Source organism: Copidosoma floridanum, unplaced genomic scaffold (genome assembly GCF_036245765.1).
Source record: "Copidosoma floridanum isolate Cflo_tuat_1 unplaced genomic scaffold, Cflo_Japanese_pri ptg000007l, whole genome shotgun sequence".
NCBI lineage: Eukaryota > Metazoa > Arthropoda > Insecta > Hymenoptera > Encyrtidae > Copidosoma > Copidosoma floridanum.
The window spans coordinates 16530780-16552102 of record NW_028321884.1 but is presented as its reverse complement, the minus strand read 5'-3'; the positions used below and the strand labels follow the sequence as shown (position 1 = coordinate 16552102).

At 31.1% G+C, this 21323-nt stretch overlaps 1 protein-coding gene across 1 annotated transcript; it reads left to right on the top strand.

The window, feature by feature from the left end:
* Nucleotides 1–12925: 12925 nt before the first annotated feature.
* Nucleotides 12926–14717, top strand: LOC149375463 (uncharacterized). Its single transcript, XM_089589136.1, has 3 exons — nt 12926–12953; nt 13415–13932; nt 14037–14717. The coding sequence occupies exons 1-3, from the start codon at nt 12926–12928 to the stop codon at nt 14715–14717; spliced, it is 1227 nt and encodes a 408-aa protein (XP_089445262.1).
* The last annotated feature ends 6606 nt before the right edge of the window (nt 14718–21323 follow it).

Below are 21323 nucleotides of genomic sequence, written 5' to 3'. Positions count from 1 at the left end.
GCTTATTTCGAATTCGACAAACAAATTATGTTACATTATCACATAATTACATAAATAAAGTAATTCATTAAATCAATTATAAATAAATTATGTAAAATCATTATATAAATATATTTCGAGTTTCATATCACTTTAATGGTTTTTATGGGCACTTATTCTTAATTTGATAATTTGATAATGGCACAATGTCTTTAAGTAATATTATAAAAATTAAAGCAAAAGTTGTATAAATGGGCTATAAAATCATAAAAAAAATAAGTGAAAAAAAAACTTTTTTTTAAATTGATAAAATGAAATATAAATATAACATAAACTAAAATAACAAAAGACATGAATAAATACAATTGAATGGAAAAAAATGAAATAAAGAAGGGGATGAAAAAAAAAGTTAAAATATGAAAATAAAAAAAGAAATTAAATAAATGAAATACAAAAAAATCAAAAAAATGTAATAAAATGAGATATGAAAAAAAATAAAACAAGAAATGAAAAAAAAGAGCACAACAAGAGATAAAGAAAAAAATAAAACAAAAAATTAAAAGAAAAAAAAACAAATGAAAAAATTATAAAGGAAATCAAAACAACAAACCAGGGGGTATTATTGGGTCATGGGACCCACGGTAAGAACGAAGTTCTTTAAACATGAGATGGGTATAGACACAATTTCTCAGGTAACAAGGGAGTCGCCAGACCCACAGGAAGAATGAAGCTCTGTTAACGTGAGTACTGCATTTATGTTGTTTATTAGAACAAAAACTTGAAAAACGAATAAAAAAAAAAAAACAGCAAGTAGTTTAGTACTCACGATGGCTGAACTTCGTGAGAACGTCGAGCATAAATACAGTACTCACGAAGTTCAACCATCTTGAGTACTATACTACTTATCGTTTTGTTTTTTTTTCATTCGTTTTTTAAGTTCTTATTTTAGTAAACAACATGAATGCAGTACTAACGTTTACAGAGCTTCGTTCTTCTTGTGGGTCTGGTGACCCCCTTGTTACCTGAGAAATTGTGTCCATACCCATCTCATGTTTAAAGAACTTCGTTCTTACCGTGGGTCCCATGGCCCATTAATACCCCCTGGTTTGTTGTTTCAATTTCCTTTATAATTTTTTCATTTGTTTTTTTTTTTAATAATAATGAGACACTTGAATATGTAAAGTATTTACCTGACTTAAAGCACCTGTCTCATTTGTTGGTAAATTACCATCTTTCCTTACAAACAAGCTTAAGTTTTTATGTACATCATCTTTCAAGTCCTAATAAACATTTATACAACAAGTTGTTAAATATTTTTAAAAAAATTTATAATTAATTAAAGTTAATAAAATTACCAATAAATATTTTGAAAGGTTAACTCCTTTTAGAGCAATTAATTCATAAGTTCCATCTTTGAGAAGACCAGTCGCATTATTGAATGGGATTGTGGGTATTGACACCGTCGCAAAGCTGGTGAAACAGCCTGCATATATCGAAATAACGATAAATGATGTCAGATAGAGCGATATCTTGGCAACCTTTAATGAAATAGGACTCAATCGTACATCTGAAAATTTTTTAGAATTAAAGGCGGAGTCGATTTACAATTCTTAATAATTATTCAGTGTTTAAAACTATTTCGATTTTAAGGTTTTGGAAATAGGGTTCGCTGAAATAGCTAAATAAGTAGAGTTATTCCATTATGGCTTACATAAGCAGTTTTTAAGCAAAATAATTTATTTTGCCTGTTTAGAGTAAGCAAATTTCCTCTTAGCTTTTTGGACATCTAGCTGGTAGACACTTATTGTTGTAACAGTTTATTTTTAAACTAGATTTTCGTAGAAGAATTCTATTTTCTAGTTTAAAAGCATCATTTGAACAAGATGTATGAGAGAATTCAAAAAACACGTATTCTTTACCCATTCTTATACCACCATATTTATATTTTAAAAGTCGTTATGATAAAAAAATTTTAAAATACATACAAACCTAAAATTCCAACGTAGCCCTTTCTTACCATTTTAAGGAAAGCAATAACGTTTCGTAATAAAATTTTTGTTGTAACATTAGTAAAACGATACTTAACATAGTTTACAACAATTCCGGAATTTAAATATTTACGAATGTCCTTTCAATTTACTGGGCCACATAAATTGTGTTGCTTGTCAAATAGTTTATGCGTACGCATTAATAAATCATGAATATGCCATTTATCTTTTTACATATTAAACGTTTCTTTAGTTAAGTATTAACTTACTACAGCAGACCCGATTGGAATAACCCTACCATAACCTAATCGTAGGACATAAAATAGTTTTTAATAATTATAAAAATCTTATGTAATATATTACCAATTCATCAAAAAAGTTGAATATTAGAGTTCTAGAGAAGAGTCTTTTCAACAGTTTACCTTCAAATTCCTGATGACAAAAAATCCTCCATGTAACTAAGAAACCATCGGATAGCTTATGTATAAAACTTCTTCTATCATTACTCATTGTTATAATTATAGAACATAATATTGATGAAATAATTATGACTATAATTAAGTAAAACCAGATGTTCTTGTTGAAAACCTTTTTAAAATCAAGTATTTTTCAGCGTTGTAAATGCACAAAATTATAACAATTAGAAATACAAATTTGTTTACCTCAAGATAAGCATGCCATGGGATGTCCATGGTATCTGGTAATTTATAAACAAACAAATCTTGTTCATCTGATAGTTCAATCGTAATATCCCTCTTATCTAGTTTTTTTTGTGATACAAATGTGCCTTCAAGGATGCTACTGTCATTTAATGATTTAGTAGAATCACTTGATGTTTCATCGTCGTCCTTAGTAATATGAGAGACATCTTTATACGTGACAGATATTCCTGTCTTTGATTTTAGGTCTTCAATCATTCGAGCATGAAAAGTGGAAGGCTACGAATAATACCATAAAATAAATTATCTTTTGAAGTGTAGTTGTTGTTATTATTATTATTATTATTATTATTATTATTATTATTTTTCTTTTTTTTTTTAACAAAATTTAAATCAAACATATTTTTTACCTTCGTGTATATTGTAATCGAAGCACCTGTAAAGTTTTTCCGTCTCTCTAATAAATTTAGACTTTCTTTTGCAATTAGCCCAGTCCCTTTCTTCCACTCCAGAAACTCCTCAACTCGTATCCCAGCCGCGGGACTGACGGCGTACCATTCTTTAATCTCGTAACTATTACCACATTTGACAAGTACTTCGCTTGCAAGATTCAAGTGTAGATAATTTTTTTTCGGGTGTAAACAGATACTATGAATCTCTTCAGTAGTAGGTGGCTGCAATATAAGCAGCCACACGTGAGGTGATAAATTATTACCTTTCGAGAAATTTGAGAACTTCTTGAAATCCTCGTCAGTATTAATAAACGCGACGAAAAGCGTTTTGGAGTAATTTTTTATTTTTGGGTACTTTGCCGGAAGGTCTGGGATGGCAACGGCCACCGAGTAAATGAATTCACGTGAAAGTTCTCGCACAATTTTCACTACTGAATGTATATCTGTAGTTTCAAAAGAAAATTATTAATTTTTAATATTCACCTTTCCAATTAGTGACTTAACGCTTCTCACCTTCGTTTCCTTTATATACAATCCCTATACTAGTAGTTTTATACAGCTTTTGTACGTCAATCATTAAAGGCACATGATTTTCTATACTTTTAGTTGAACAAGACAGTATAAATGGAACAATGGCAAAAAAAAACACGAGACAGTATAACTTAATCATTCTAAGCTAAAAAAATAAAGAAAATATATATATATATATATGTGTATGTGTATATATTATTCACATAGTTAAATAAATGATTTTAATAATGTATTTTACGTGGAGTTCTGAAAATAAGACTATGACATGTTTATCTCAATATGTTTTTAACTAGGATTTAAAATTTGTACAACAGTACTGATTTTGTTTTTAAGTCTTGAACAGAGTGGTCATAATACCTGTAAAAGACGCTTTTTTATTATTTCTTTTTTTAAACATTTGTCACGATATTGCATGGTAAAGTATGAAAAAATACAGTTTTAACTGTGAATTAAATATGTTGTTGAGTACCAACGTGCTTCGATCTTAGAGACTTTTTCAGACAGGTAGTGGTATTCGATACAAGTTTTTTTGATTAAACAAAAGGGTTATAGTGAGTTTTTACCGGATATAAAACAAAGTGCATTAAAAAAGTTTTAACTTGATGGTAAATAATAAAAAATATTAGTGTAAAAATTTATATGCACTTTGAACTCTGAAATTTAACAACCATTAATAATAAAGCTAAATTTTTAGATTATTTTGAAATCAAATGCTTATGAATTCTATTCCTAATTTTAAGAGCTGTTTTGAACAATTATTTTTTTTTTTGCATTTTTTAATTTGATTTTTTTTAAAAAATAAATAAAAAGATTTAAGGTGTCTAAATAATAAAATGAACGAAATAGCAAGACAATAATATTTTCAGAAAATTTTATGTAAGAAGGATCGCAAAAAAATAGAGTCTTTGATAATTGATAGAGAATATTGTCAAGGCAAGCACCAGGCATAAGAGACGTTTCGTAATTGCTGTAATGAAACTCGTAACCAGGTGAAAACTCTACTTGGTCTGCTGAAGTCGCAATAAACGTTTAAAAGTTGAAAAATTACTAATTTAAAAAGAGTGCATTTTTAATGTCATCCTTATTACAGGAAAGTTTGGTTGCAAGTATTACGTTACGTTACATCAAGACATCGCTGTTTTTATACAAATTCTTCACTCCTTTAATAAAGACAGGACAAAGTTTAATTTGAATTTACTAAAAAAAATTAATAAAAAGAAGAAAGATAAAAAAATGAAATAAAAATACAAAATTTAATAAATGATCTACTTACTTTGCATTATAAAGCTAATAAAAGTTTTTAATTAAAAAATTTGCCACTCTGTAATTATTTTGATAAAACAAGTACGCTCCATGATAAAAAACCAAGTATGATTTCGCCAAGAGTAAAATGAATCTATTTTCGTTAGAGACAGGACTTAAGCAAGTACTCACTTAATAAGTTGGCTCTTGTGACGTAAGAAGTGACTTTCAAGAGTTCCTTTTATTCAGCTCAGCACAGCTGAAATTGACTTTCTTTGAAAGCTGGAGGTTTGGATACTATAAACTTTACGGGTCACTTTTCACTAATAAACACTGATTAAACACTGGGCTCCTATGTCAAACTAGAGAGATAATATCTTATTGAAGTGGTCACTTTGGGTTGAGGTGTTGTCTAGCTGACGCACTGTGAGACAGTGTCGTGCTAGCGCTGGACATTTAAGGGCTAAGGTTTCGGAGTTATGTTCCCCACCACCAAAATTTTTCGGCCATCGAATAGGAAAAAAGTCACGCCCATGAAAACAGTCAACCCCTTCCTAACTTCCCCTCCTTTCGTCTTTATTTTTAAGCAGAGGAGGAGCGAGTCCACGTAGGCCAAGTTGCAAAGAATCAAAATTATGACAAAATTTTGAAGCAATCTATATTTTTCTTAAAGCTACTTTTTGTTTTTGACTTAATACTCACAACAATTTAGTTTTTTATAATAAACTTTATTATTTTTTAATGTATAAAATTATTTAATAACGCAAAAAAAAGTTACTAACTAAAATTAATTATCGAACAATTCATTTGTTTATTTATAGCGGCATAGATTTATGATTTTTTTTTAAATTAAAGTCTTATGAGCGTATCTAATTTATTAAGTTATTCATAACGCCTTATTACACAACTGTTTTTGAAAAAACAAAATAATGTCAAACATACATCTTAGTAGTTGATTATTGTGGTATTTACTTAATCAAGATTTATGTTTTAATTAATAGTGCAGAATCTAGTACACACCAACTTAAAGTTTATTATCATACAAAAATTGTCACTTTTACATTCATGTGAGACTTAAACATGTAACAGCTGTTCCAGAACACCGTACTTTCTCAGACAAAGAGTATTACAAACTCATCGTATTCAGCGTAACATGTCATCAATATGATGCCAACACGTATTACTAAGCTAGCCAATAAATTGAACTGCTTCTAAGGTGTCTATTAGCTTGCTAGTCGTGGCTCAACGTTAAATTTTTTATTCAAGATTAAAATTGTGATTGCATTGAAATAAATGGACAGTGTTGTGTAATTATTACTTTTTTTATGAAAGCGTTATAATGCTCAATAATTCGTACATCAAAATTTTAACCTATTTGTCAAAAATATAGTTTTTTTGCATAAACCGCTATTGAAACAAGTTACACCAGATGTTGTAACTTTTGAGTTTTTCTTTTAATATTTTTAAAGCAAAAATTCAAATGTTATTGATACATTGAATACTACTTTTGTGTTGTGTAACTTAAGTCTTTTTTAAATAATATCTTAGGGCATTCCAAAATATATGACAGAAATATTTCTTTTTGCTCGACCTCTATCTAATGTGAACTGTGATATCTTTGTATTTTGGTTTATGATAAATGCAAAAATTGAAGCAAACTCGTACCCCAGTATTAGTAATATCTCGAAACCTCTAACTGTTGTTTTCTTCCTTATTGACTGTGAATTCAATATTATAATGGAGGCTGTTGATAATTTTGACCAATATTGGCAATTGTCTTTGTAAGCCTTAAAAAATATTTTTAAAAATTGTCTAAATATTCGTGTCAGCATGATAGATTGTGGCTTGATTGATGATCCAATATGTTATTATGAAAGTTTATGTAAAATCTTCTGCTAAAAGTAAGCTAAGTAGGTTAGACATCTTTAAATCGTTTTTTGAAACGATATACTATTATTTTATCCAAAATAGTTTTGCTTAAGTAGCACAATAAATTCTTCGTAGTGTCATTTCTCATACATACGTCAGTTTTTTTTTTACTTAAAACTCTTTAATAATTCTATGTTTCTTGTAGATTGAAAAAACTAGACAACGAATTCTTAACTTCGGAAAAAAATCATGTTACTATTCTCACTGATTTGAATGTTTGAAATTTTTTAAATTTAAGCTTATAAACTTTAAATACTGTATGTACATAAAAATTTCGTGCTGTTGCTTACAATATGAATTAATTTGGGACTTTTTTAAGAAGGAGCGTTAATAAGCAACACTATTGGTCTAATATGATATAAGTCCATGGGATTTGATAAACTAATATAGTTTAGAACGTTGCGAATTGACGAGTATGACTGAAAAATATGGCAGTCTTTTAAAAATAAGACTATTTTTGTATACTTGAATTATGACTTACTGAAATTCGTCAATTGGATTGTTAGATAAAATGTGAAAAATATCTGTACATTTCTTTATTTAGCTACTATAGTCGGTTTTTTTGCTCTCGTTATAATAATGATGTTTCTCCTTAATTCTTTTTTATGCTTAAAGCTAGACTTCGATATAAACTATTGGGTATTATTCGGTTTGTTCGTAAACTCATAGAATTAAAACTAAATTTTTTTCATAATAGTATTAATCATCAGCTTTTCTTGTAAAAGCATCCTTTTCCACACAATTTGTTGTCATAAACTCTTTAGCATTGTAAATTAATCCAAAAAAACTCAATTTCAAAATTTTTTTCCACCATAATAAAAAAAAAAAACTGATTAAAGTATTCGCGTCTGTATGTATGGTTATCTCGGCTCTCACATACACTGTTGTTATTATGATAATTGCTGTTATCTTTTAAGTGTCTCTGACATTAAAAATCTATTGTATTCTAAATTTCTAGATTTTTTTCTTGATATTCTATTTTTTATTGACTAACTTATTTACTTTTGGTCCTGTATTTTAATTCATGGTATGAAATTAAATTTTATTTATTTAAAAAAAAAGTTCTGAGTGTATCACTTTTAAGTAAAAACTTTAAATAAATCTTTTTCGGCACGTGATCTTTCTATCTAGTTTTAGCATCCTTTTCGACAGCTGCATTGTTGTGTGTTTGGTCAAAAAGCTGTCCAAATTTGTTCTTTTGTCAATGCGGTGAGTTGTTAGTTCTACTCTGATGTAGATGTTGTAAAACAAGATAGTCTGTGTGCACTTGATTGAAAAGCTAGTATTCACGCTCTTTAAATTATTAATTGTTGCGGTCTTTACTTAATGAAGACCTATTTTTAAATAATACTTTAGGGAATAAGAAATATCACAACCGAACGTTTAAAAAAATGTTTAGTTTGTAAAACGTTCAGACAGACGGAAACCGTGTACTGAAACAGCTGTTACTCCTTATGTTTCAACATAAATAAAAGTGTGAAAATTTTAGAGTGATAAATGTCAAGTTGTCTTCATTATTTCCTTAACCGTACACTTTTCATGCTTGAAGTAATACTTTTTCGACAAAAGTGAAATTTAAGAAATGCTGAAGTTTTAAAAGTACGGTAATTTCGAAATTTTTCATGCACTTTATAAATTTGACCTTATATTTATGCAGCAGGTACTAATATAAATGTAACTTGATATCATATAATATATAATTATTTATTAACTAATTATTACACTATGAGTAACTTTGTAGTAAAATTAGACGCTGTCTCATTGTTTAATTATTATTATATATAATATACTAAGGATTAGAGGAATCTGGGTGTTAAGCTATAGCATTATAGTTATAACTAAAAATCTTTTTCTTACAAAAAAGTGTCATAACTCATATTTAAGAAAATTTAAAATGAAATTCTAGCTTGAGTAGTTTTTATGTTTTACTTCAGTATGATTTTGATATTTACTGTAAGTGAACATATTATAAGTGGGTTAATGTCACGTTTAAAAATGTTTCCTTACACAGAATCAACATTCCAAACAATTTTTTAAGCTTTACTCTTTTTCTGTCAATCAATACATATTTTTGTATATGAGAGCTATTATACATAAAACTTTTATCGTCAAAGAAAATGTGTCTTGAAATGAGTAAGTGGAAATTAACATTTAATCAAATTAAATACACCAAAAAAAAACAAACTGACACATTAATGAAAGCAGATCTTATTTACAACATAATCACACTAGATTACTTTCTTCCTGAAAATTTCTTTGTTCCTCTTAATAATCGTAAGTATGAACGTTCCTAGCAATTCAGTGGAATAAAAAATTTAATTATGCCACATCGCATATTCTACTTCTAAATGTGGGACATTTGAAAACGATGACAAAAAAATTTACTATGGAAAATAACAAAAATCTTACTATCAAATTCTTTACTATGTTAGACATGATAATTTTTATTAAGCCGCGTAATAATTTTTTTGAGGGCTGCTACATAATAAAAATTGCTTAAAATATAATAAAAATTACTTTAAACGTAATAATTTGCATTATTAGGTGGGTATGTATGAGCTCTTCTAAAAAATATGATGGTTTTTAGTACAGTTATAATACTTTTTTCAACACTATTTTCCTCAGTGTGTTTATTTCAAAGTATATATTACATACGTTTTTCAAGCCATAATCTCAAAAGTTAAGAAAATGTGCGAATAGCAGGTGGTCCCAAAAACAGTAATAAATACCAAAATGAGGCTTTATTTTGTACGTAGATGCAAAAGACCCTCACTCAATAAACCCACCCCCTTTGCAACTGCGATTAAAGACATTTAATTATAGCAGCCCAATGCTTTTGAGGTTTTTCCTAAGCTCCCCCTTTCCACTCCCTTTACTTTCAATAGATTTTTTTTTTTTTTTTTTTTTTATATTATAGTGCTCTACGTCCGGCTCCTTTAATAAGGGCACTACTATGGGCACTTAGCACTTGGGAGAAGGAAGGGAAGAGGGATGGGAGGCCTCCCATCACTGGGAGGGGGGTAGGGGGAATTAGGCAATTTTGCTGCAAGAAGGTCGCCTAAACCCTCCTCGAGGAGCATTGCGTGGTGAAAAAGCACATGTGAAAAATCACAGAGGTACTTGCCCGAAAAAGTCGCACTATGGCCGGGAATCGAACCACGGTCTCCCGCGTGCCGATCCACAACCTAGCCAACTGAGCCACCGCGCGCTCACTTTCAATAGATCATCTGTATTTTCTGGCATACGACAAAGTAGCTACGCTGTTGAATCGAGAAAATACTCGCACCCCTTAAATATCATGTGTCAGTACTGACGCGTTCAATGAGTATGACAATTCAGTTTTACGACCTCCTGCTGCACAGCGCTGCTTATAATATATTAACGATTATCGGTACGTGCGAGGTACGTGTCCTGCAGGTGTTTTTGTTTCACACTTATCTTCCCTATAATCTTCCCTTTGAATTAGTCACTGCCCCATTGGTAGGTACATCATTTTATCGATCGAACGCACTTTTTTGGGTTCCTATTAGAAATTACAAGCCAGCGATTTGTAGATTTGTATAAGTTTCAATATTTTACTGTAAAGTAATGATGTTTTGATAATTACGAGACCATTTTTCTGAAAAAAAAAAAAACAACAAAAATCGAAACTCCATATTAACCACAATCTAAAAATGAGTACTAAAACACCTGATGCACATGATACGTGACTCATGTTGATTGAAGTTGGAAAAAAAACATTTTTTTTACAATAAAACGTTTATTAGATAAATTTTTGTAAGGTAAGATAATAATTTTTTTTAATTTGACTGTGTACAGAAATGCATTTACGCAATTTACTATAATATTAAGAAGTTTCAAACATATTATGTTCTCTAAATAACATTGTAGTTCTAAAGCACTTTAGCATAATATTTAGTTTTACACGGTAAAATTAATAAAAAAAAAAAAAATATCGTTGGAAACTGTATGTTTTGCAACTCATCAAATTAAGTGAAATAATCGATGTTACTTGCTTCAAGGGAGCTCCTTCACGAAAGTCCTTAAACAGAGATATATTATTTCTTGTAAATAAAAGTCTACTGAATTTAATGGTGGTCTAAATTATATTTCGAATGGGTCGAAATTTTGAGAAATCTGAGCTCAAAGTTGTAACTATTAGCACGTGTTCCTATGGGGCAACGTGAAAAACAATTTGTTTTCGTTTATAATAAACCTAAATTGAATGTCCCAGCAGACTGAATATATACGTTTTGTAGATGAAGTCTTCCTCTGTAATATGCTGTATTAAAAATTGTGGATAAAGGACCATTTTAGCGAGATATTTGTGATGGAAATAAATAAATAATGTCCGGGAGGTCAGGAGGTCACGTGGGTAGCAGACGTACTTGTTCACGACATATATATACCATATTCCTATATATTACATCGCTATACTACACCAACACAGGTGGTCTGGTCTGGTGGCGTCATAGAGGTATAAGAATAGAGGAGAAAAGGGGACGTGATATGCGACAGCAGAATTCGCTACGTAACGGGGCATCTGTCTTTGTCTGGCAGTTGTGTTATTGGTCGAGTCATACATGAGATTGAATCAACTGTAGGATCCAGAACGAAGAAGTAGCCAATAACGTGGCTTTGGCAACAAGGACAGATGCCCCGTTTGACTTAGTTATGCTGTCGCTGCCGCTAATGGGTTAGTATAGCGCTTTTCCCCTCTATTCTTATACCTCTATGGGTGGCGTACCCTCGTATGCACTAGACTGGTCAAAACAATAATTAATTTTTCGTACAAAGTTAAACTACACACATAAATATTATTTTTCCCACTTCATGCGTTATTAAAAATATTATAATGATTTTCAGACACATTTGTTTATTAAAAAACAAAACTTTATTTTTTGTTAGTCTTTGACCTCAGCAGTAGTCGTAGGAGCCCCCTTAAAGAAGTGCATATATATATATATATATATATATATATATATTTATGTATGTGTGTGTATGTGTGAATATATATATATATATATATATATATATATATATATATATATATATATATATATATATATATATATATATTTAAAATCATTACTACGATTTCACAACCTTCTACTTAAAATTAAAAAAATATTGTTTTTATACTATCGTACATTATTTTCTTTCTTAGATTGCTGATACTTCTATAATAGTAATTGCTAAAACTGAGAGTTGAATTTAAGTATTAGTTATAGGTTATATTCTAAAGCTAAACTAAGGTAGTAATTTTGTCACTCATCTTATGTGTATATTAAATTAAATAAATCTACTTTTCTTTTTTTATTTTGTAAAAATACTGTAATTTTTTTGAAAAAAGCTTATTTGCACTTTAAACATTTTTCGAAACATTGAAAAAAATAGCATCACAAAATAAGAATCAAATAATTCACTAGCTACCACTTAATTTTCAAGTAATAAACATTTAATTTGGGGTAGAAAAAATACATAACAGCAAAGCAATGAACAGACAGAACCAAAATAATGTAGTTACGCACTTGGCATCCATTGTTAGATAAGCGTATTAGAATCTTTTACTGTCTACTTAAATAATACGAGTACAAGCGTATAAATCCTACGAATTTTCTTCAAGATCGTTCCTGAATTCATGTACAACTATAATTTAAGATTTAATATGGTTAAAAACAACATTGTGGTGATATAATAAGGAATAAAAGCAACAACAAAAAGCAACGTCAGCGGCAGCTTCAATTTAACGCTGATTCTACGTATAGCGTTGTAATACAAGATGTGTTTATGTTTTCCCTATATGCTGGTGACTTATTCATAATACTTGAGAGTGTATTTTTGTGTGGAAACCTACTTTTTCTGTGGTAGTTCGTAAAAAAATTTTTCTGGAAGTAGTTAGACTCTACTGATGTTGTATTTTACAAATCTGGCTGTATCAAATGTGGGGGTAACTTCATCGTTGCAGCTATGGCCATCGAAAAAATTATCACTTATAAGATGTGGTTACATCTGTTTGAACACACTTTAATTCTTAATCTCAAAAGTGCCGAAGGCTTAGATTTTTACGCTTATTGCCACAAGTTCATGCAAAGACGTACCCAAAAAATTTTAAGAGACTTTAAAGGGATGTATTAAATTAAATATGCTCGAAAGACCACCTTATTTTACAGGTATTTTCGTCAATTTAACTCGTGGCAGAGTTCCACTTGACATCAGCTTTATTAAAATTCCCTCAAGCTTTTAGAATATAGCATTTCTTTCCTTATTTCTCTCAATAATGTTAATTACACGTTTATTTTTAATAAGCAAGCAAATAGGCTGGCCCAACTTAATTTATTTTTTAAAAACTGCGCATTGGTGGTTTTCTTCAGGGGCATCTTGATTTCCTGGGCATTCAAAGCTCGTTTTATTTTTCACTTTGCAGCCATGAAATACTATGATTTTCAAAGGCTAAAAGATTCCTGTTAATGTCGTTCTCTTTTTACTGCGTCGAAGTTGTACCATTAAAAATTTTGAGAGTTAAATTTTACGCTAAGCTCATGCACTCTGGCCCTACCGAAAATTTTGAATCCATGCCTGTTAAACTTGAAAAAATATGTGAGACTTTTGCACAATGTCGTCAACGATGCAGCGAAGTACAACCTCATCGTCAGCTTACTTGACAGCGACGCCATTGATCAGCTTGCAGACATCATCAGCGACCTGCCTGAGACTGACAAATACACGACAATCAAAGAAGCAATTCTCTCTAGGACGTCCGATTCGCGCGAGAAGCAGCTACAAATGGTGCTCTCAGGTCTACAGCTTGGTGACATGAAACCATCTCAACTATGGCGCAACCTCAAAAGCCACGCTAGTGCCAACTTTACAGACGAAGCCCTCAAGGTCAGGTGGCTAGACCTTTTACCGCCTAACGCTGCCATGCTGCTTCGAGTGCTTGAACACGCTGACATGCCCAAGCTCGCAGAGGCCGCTGATAAACTGCTGAAAACCGGAACCTCTGTAATGCCTGTGAGTCACGCACCACGTTCCATTAGTTTCCCTACAGGTCAAGCCGGACATCCGGACCTCACTCAGGAAGTCGCCGCCTTTAGGCTCGCAAAAGCGCACTTCACCGCGCTTACACGCCAGCAACTCGAGCAGCCCACGGTAAACAACAACAACAACAACAACACCAACAACAACAACAACAACGACAACAACAACAACAATAACAACAACAACTGTCATGGACGGAATTTCCGCTCCCACAGCCGAGGCCGTTCTCAGTCACCCGCAGCCACGCCAACCTCGCCTTCCCGGTGCTGGTACCACAACAAGCATGGAGCAGCAGCCATACGCTGCATGAAGCCCTGCTCCTACCGTGCACCCATCGCACTGGGACAGGGAAACGCTTAATGCCACCTTTGGATCAGGTGGCAGAGGTGAGCATACGCACCACTGAAAACCGCCTACACATGTGCGACAAGCGCATTAACCTACGCTTTCTCGTGGACACTGGCTCGGTCCTACTGCTCTTGCTAATGTCAACAGTCCGAGAAAAGCTACCACAGCAGCCAATCATGCTATACGCCGCCAACCAGTCGACTATCCAGACCTTCGGCACACACAAGCTGTCGCTCAACCTAGGTCTCCGAAGAGATTTCAATTGCACCTTCACCATTGCCAACGTGCTACACGGTATTATTGGTGCGGATTTTCTGATGAATTACGGGCTCTTACTCGATCTTGAAGCCGCCAGGCTTACAGACCCCCCAGCGGCCTCGCCTTGTAGGGAGTCCTTGACAGGATGCCTCTGTAATCGGTTTCAACAGTCACTCATTTCTACGAAAACAGTAGCACCTTCGTACAAAAGTATGCTGAGCTGTGCAAAGAATTCGCAGACCTGTTCAAGCCAAGCAGCACTTCTGTCCAGCCCCCAGGACTACCAGTGAAGCACTCAATCAGCACCACAGGACGCCCAACCTTTAAGCGCCCTTTCCGCCTATCTGAAGAACGACTGGATGCTGCCAAAAAAGTTTCCGCAGATCTTCTGGAAAAAGGTATCTGGATAAAGCTACTTTTTATTTTTGATTTATTATTCACTATTATTAAATTTTTTATAACAAACTTTTTAATTTTTCAATCTATTTGATCACTAAGGTATGTTAGTAATGAAAAAAATTAGCCAGTGACTAAAATTACTTATAAAACAGTTCACTAGATGATTTACACCAGTTTATTGACTAAACGTTTATTTGTTTGTATTTTTTTTTATAAGAAGTTTAAAGCCCTGTAAGAGTAATTTATTCATCAAATGATTTTAAACACCGCTATAGTCATATATCTTAAAAAAAACCAAACAATGTCAACCATTTATTTTAGTAATCGATTGTGGTGGTCTTTATTTAATAAAAAACCTTTTTTAAAATGGTGGTAAAGAAAATAATAGAGACAAGAACTTGGAGTTTGAGAATACGTTTAGTATGTAACCCTCTATCACGAAGAAAGGTACAGTGTAATGAAACAGCTGTTACGTTTTTATATTTTCATATAAATGAAAAAGCTAAAATTTTTTAGTAATGAATGTAAAAATGTTGCCTTTTTTATTTGCCTTACCATTATTCGTATATTTAAGTAGTTTTCAAACAAATGTCCATGTAATTGGCACTATATTGCATTTACATTATTGCAACATGTACTGATATTGTTGTTAGTAAATACGATGGTATATTGTATTACTCGTTACTTATTAATACAGTTTGAATTACATTCTAGTAAAATAAGATACTGCCCCTTCGTTCAACTATTATTATATATAATGAACTTGGTACTAAAGGAATCTAGGCCTCAGGTTGTAACTAAAATTTTTTTGCTTATTAGAAAAATGCAAAACTTACACTCATGAAAAATGAGCATTGAGTACAAGCACGAATTATTTTATATTTTTCCTTGGTATTAGTTTATTATTTGCTGAAAGTTAAAGCACTGTCAGTTGGCTCTTGTCGAATGGAAAAATATCTCTTTACAAAGCATTAAGATCTCAAAAAATTTATTAAGCTTCTTTGTCATTTTGTCAATCAGCACACACTTTTGTGCACACATTACACGTGAAATATTTATCGTTCAAGAAAATGTGTTATAAAATAAGTAATTAAAAATTCACGGCCAACCGATTAAAAAACGATGAAAAAACGAATCAATACTTTAATAGCAGATAATCTTATTTACCATACAATTACAGTTGATTACTCTCTGCCTCTAAGATTTTTTATTCCTCTTAATAATCGTAAGTATGACCATTTTTAACTTGCTTTCGGATTTCAGATTCAAAACTCTTAAGCCAAACAGACGTGCCTACTTTTATCCACATTAATATTTAATGCATTATTTTATTTCTTTATTTATTTTTTGTACCAAAATTTTGTTGACATATTAAAAACCGCAATTTCTACAAAGTTCTTTTATAAAAACTTTTTTTTTAGTTTTGATACGTAAGGTGCAGTTCTGACAAAACCTTAAGTCTAAGATGTTTTGATATGAATTTAAAAATTGCATTTTATTTTAGACTTATGGCTAAAAATATCTCCAAAGTATAAAAAAAAACCTATTGTGTAAAAGAAGATTAACAACATCTTCAACTATCTTGAATGAATAAATAATAAATACGAGTCAAAAATTTGTTTAAATATTATTGAAGTCACAGCCTCTTTCTTTACATATTATAAGTTTTACCGTAATTTTTCTTTATTTTGTATTTTGAGATGCACTTTTCGAAAATTCGTATCAAATGTAACTTTGGTGATTGATAAAATAAGGTATTTATGAAGAAGTTGGTGCTTTTATGTTGAACTCCGTACTGCCTAGTATGATGATTGGTATAGATATATTATGTGTTGAGAACAAGTCAATAATCACATACAGATTCATGCTCTTAAGTAAACCGAGACTATACTAGGTACTTTGAAATCGAAGAAAGAAAGCTCTATAATATTGAATTTCATACAGTAATGTTAATTTGTACATAGTACGTCTATGAACACGAGAAGTAAATGTTGCTGAAGGACAGAAAAATGTTACATAATAATTCGACCCATTATTTTTCATGACTTTATGATACGATTTACTTCAATATATACCATGTACTATTTTACCTGTCTGTTGTTATTGGTTAATTTACATATATTTACACATCTGTTGATGTGAACTTAATTATTGCATACGTTTTTAAAGCTACAACCTTACAACTTAAAAAAACGTGCCATTAGAAGTCGGTTCTAAAAAATAGTACCAAATGCAAAAATAAAGCTTTATTCTACATATTAACATGCAAAACTTTCCTCCAATATACCCACCCTTTTTTCCTGTGGTTAAGGACGTATATAATTATATACACCCCTTCTGATGTTTTCAGGAGCTTTTTCCTTCCTATATCCAAAATCCTTGATAACTCATCTCGATTTCCCGACATACGACAAAGTAGCTAAGCTGTTGAGCTGAGAATAAAAAACTCGATCCTCTTAAATATCATGTGTCAGTACTGATGCTTACAACAAGCATGACAATTCACTTTTACCAACTTCTACTACGCAGCTCTGCTTATAATATATTTACGATTATCGGTACGTGCGAGGTACGTGTCCTGCAGGTGTTTTTGTTTCACCCTTCCCTTTTCTCTAATCTGTCCTTTGAATCAGGCACCGTCCCGTTGGTAAGAACATCATTTTATTGATCAAACGCAGTTTTTGGGTTTATATTGGAAATTAAAAGTCATATGTAATTTGTGGGTGTGTATGCATTTTAATATTTAACGGTAGCGATGGCATGTTTGAACAAATACGAGGCCGTTTCTTGGGCAACGAAAAACAACATGAATTGATATTTTATATTCACCACAAGCTTTAAATAAGTCGTAAAACACACGTACGTGATGCACGATAGACACTGATTAAAGTTGGAAAAAATATTCTCTGTTACGATTACAATGCTTATTACACTTTTTGTGAGGTACAGATCTGATTGTGTACAGAGTTACATGTACACAAATTATTGTATTATTTAACTATCAGAAACACTTGAAGTTCTCTAAATAATTAAATAGTTTAAGAACACTGTAATACAATTTCAATCTGCACCAGATTGATAACATAACTTTCAGATTCTTACATTGTCTAACTGTGTATTGAACTGAAATTCTGATTTCTACAATAAGAATATGAGAAGCGGGTATTATCTTTCCTTTCCGATAACACGTATTTGTACAAGAATTTAGTAGTTTAACTAGGAGCTTAAAAATAATTTTAGAAAATTTTTATTTATTTTGTACAATTAAGTAATCAAAAAGTTGATACACTCTCTTACTTAATACTTCTTTCTATTAATTAAAACTTTGTTTTAGTTAAATTTTAAAAATAATAATGACGTAATTAAAGTATTAATGACAATTTACTTTAAATTAAATAAAACTGTTTATTAGACTATCGTACATTATTTTCTTCCTTACATCGCTACTACCTCTGTAATAGCGATTGCTAAACTTAAAAATTAAATTTAGGGAGTGCATTTTCAGTTATATTGTCGAGCTTTATCGAAGTTGTAGTATTATTACTTACCTGACGTAAACATCAGATTAAAAAGTATACATGTATTTGTTTTTTTTTTTTTTCCTTTGTCAAAATTACTGTCAATTTGTTGAAAAAATGTTATTCATCTTTACAGTATTTCTGACTCCTTTAGAAAGTGAACACACAATCGTAGTAATCAAAAGCTTTACTGGCCACCATCTTATTTTAAAGCCCTTCAAATTCATTAGGAAATAGAAAAAATACATAACCACAAATCAATTAATGGGAAGAGCCGAATCGCTGTACGATAACATACTTTCCACGAATTGTTTGATAAGCTTATTAAAAGCTTATCTAATTAACTAACATAAAAATTTACCTAAAGCTTATTTTTATTACATCGTCAATAAAGTATAAAATATTAAAGTTAAAACTTTGATATTATCTTAGTTGTTATGATAAATGTGACAGTTTTATAAGTACCGAGTATACTTCAATCGATTACTTCTTGGTAATATATTAGTTTTTTATTTTAATGAGCTGTATTTTTATATAAAATCAACAAATATTATAACAAAAGATAATTTACTATAGCCTATGTTTTGAAGTACCAGTTTTCATTTTGATTTTTTTTGCAGATAAAGATAACACTCCTATAATTTTTTGAATTAAATTATGAGTACGGGGAGTACAGATTGTAGATAATCTTAGAATAACCAGTAACACGTACAAAAGCCGATTTAATATTTGTATTTTTAAATTCTTTATAAAATGTTATTTGCAGTTACATTGAAAAATATCATGTACCAAATACCATTATTCAAAGGATTCTTTTAAAATCATAAATAACTATAGAATCGAAGTCAAACCAATTCTATCAGACAAAAATATGAGCATTATTCAAGATTATTTAAAATAAAATTTTAAAAAATTATTGTATTTTTTTGTTCCTATTCAAACTTCTGTATGATTCTTTGCGTACCACGAAGAATATTCTATAAAATAAACCATCATGTAAGTCACAGATTTTCAATATCAATACCACAGTATGAAACAAATTATACATTGAGCCATCCCCAGAATCGTGACTACCACCACCACCACAACACCAAACTAATCAATCATGGAAAGAACCCACTGCTCCTACCAATTACAATGTTTTGTGAGGCCACGTATCTACTCGCAGCCAATACCGTCTACCTTAGCTCCTACTCTCCAAATTTGACGGCCAATCTACTTCGACTCTCGAGCTTTTTTTCTCCTACCCCACTTGGGTTAACGCAAGCTCGACCAAGTGCTTTTTTCCCCCACCACCAACAAGTTTTCGATATTTTTGGCTTCTTCTAATATTTTATGTACGAGTGTTCAAACTATGTATTGATTTTGTGTGTGTCGTATATCAATATGTTTACAATAGAGAGATTTTCTCGCAGATGGTTTATAGAAAATGAGCGTTTGGTAAAGACATGTAAATTAATACCTACGTGATATGAAATCAGATTCGATTTACTTTGCGCTTGAAAGGACTCGTTGAGTTACAAAAGAGGAGGTATGTGAAAAATGATAGAAAACCTAACGTTACTTACTTTAACAAAGTGTAAATTCTAAGGGATAACAACTCTTTGGGAAGAATAAAAAGTTTTGAATTTTCATTAGGACTTCGAAGCTTTTTGAAATGGTAAGGAGTCGTTGAATGATTTTTTATGGTGATATTATTTTTAAGGAGAACCACGTCATTTGATGGACTTTAACAATTTTTTTACACTTACACATTTAAATTCTATGAAAAGGGTGGGCCTTTTTTTCGAAAAGCCAGAAATTTGAATTGATTTCGTTCACAAGCTTTGTACAACTGAAAAGTAATTTTTTTCGAAAGAATAAAAGTTATTACTCAGATAGCATTAACATTTTTATCTGCCATCTAGGAAACTCTCAAAATATTCGATGCCAAAGTTTGCTTAAAGTCAGATTAGTTTTACGGAGCCGTAATATGAGACGTCACATTATATCGGCTGTAATAAAACTGTAACAGCATGTTCTCTAAATAAAAATAAAAATACTTTCAAAATAAATCTTTTAATTGTAATTTAGAAAAAATGTTGGTTATCGTGAAAAAGTTAAGAAACTCGTGTTAGATGTAAGTAGCTTTCAAAGTCTTTGTATTAAATGCATGTAGAAAATATGTTATCGTCTCCTACTTGATGATTCCAATCTTATTGAACAAAGTTTCAAATATATAGGTTTTAATTAGCAGGTCGCAAAAGCCTTTTAAAGTATTTTTCATGCTAATATTTAATGTCAATATTTATGTAATGATGATTATAAACTGTTTGTTAATTTTATACGTCGAGCTGGATCATCCTGCCTTATTCGACTGGATATACAAATGAAGGTACGATATTAGCGTTGAAAACGAGAGATTTGATGCAGCAATTTAACGTACACGATGGGTTTCAGTGGTACATAATCATCTTCTCCTTTCCAAAGAGAATTGGGAATCCTATATGTACAAAAATTAATTTATGCCATATTGTATCACCCAATTGTTATACGAAAGCCCACCTGCAAAAAAAAATGTAAACGGAACAGAAAATCAAGAGGTCTTTTAATTCTTTTTACTTACATGAGATATGCCTTACCAACGTCCCGATATAAAAACAGAAGCTATAACAACTGCAATTTACTACACTCGTTTCGTAAATCCTCTATATATATGCGTTTCATTGCTTTTACTGTGTTTTCTCTACAATGAGGCATATCCAGAATAAAAGCCATGTATGCCATACATTGGAGACCTAATGTAGTGTACAAACAAAAAAAAAAAAAAAAAAAAAAAAAAAGAAAAAAGCCATGCCTCAGTATTTGGGAAAACACAGCTTTGTTCAAGTTACTCTAAGCGTTCAGTTGAGACAACTCCTTGACTTTTCATTTTTAATGATGTTAATTATTTTTAGTAGACGAGTTACTTGTTTCGAAGTTCCTTGATTGACTGCATAT

Bases quoted from the DNA above. Each gene is read 5' to 3' on its own strand.
- LOC149375463 (XM_089589136.1), top strand. From the start codon at position 12,926: ATGCTCGAAAGACCACCTTATTTTACAG. The intron at 12,954-13,414 runs GTATTTTCGTCA...TCAACGATGCAG, and splicing joins AAGACCACCTTATTTTACAG to CGAAGTACAACCTCATCGTC. The intron at 13,933-14,036 runs GTAAACAACAAC...CCGCTCCCACAG, and splicing joins AGCAACTCGAGCAGCCCACG to CCGAGGCCGTTCTCAGTCAC.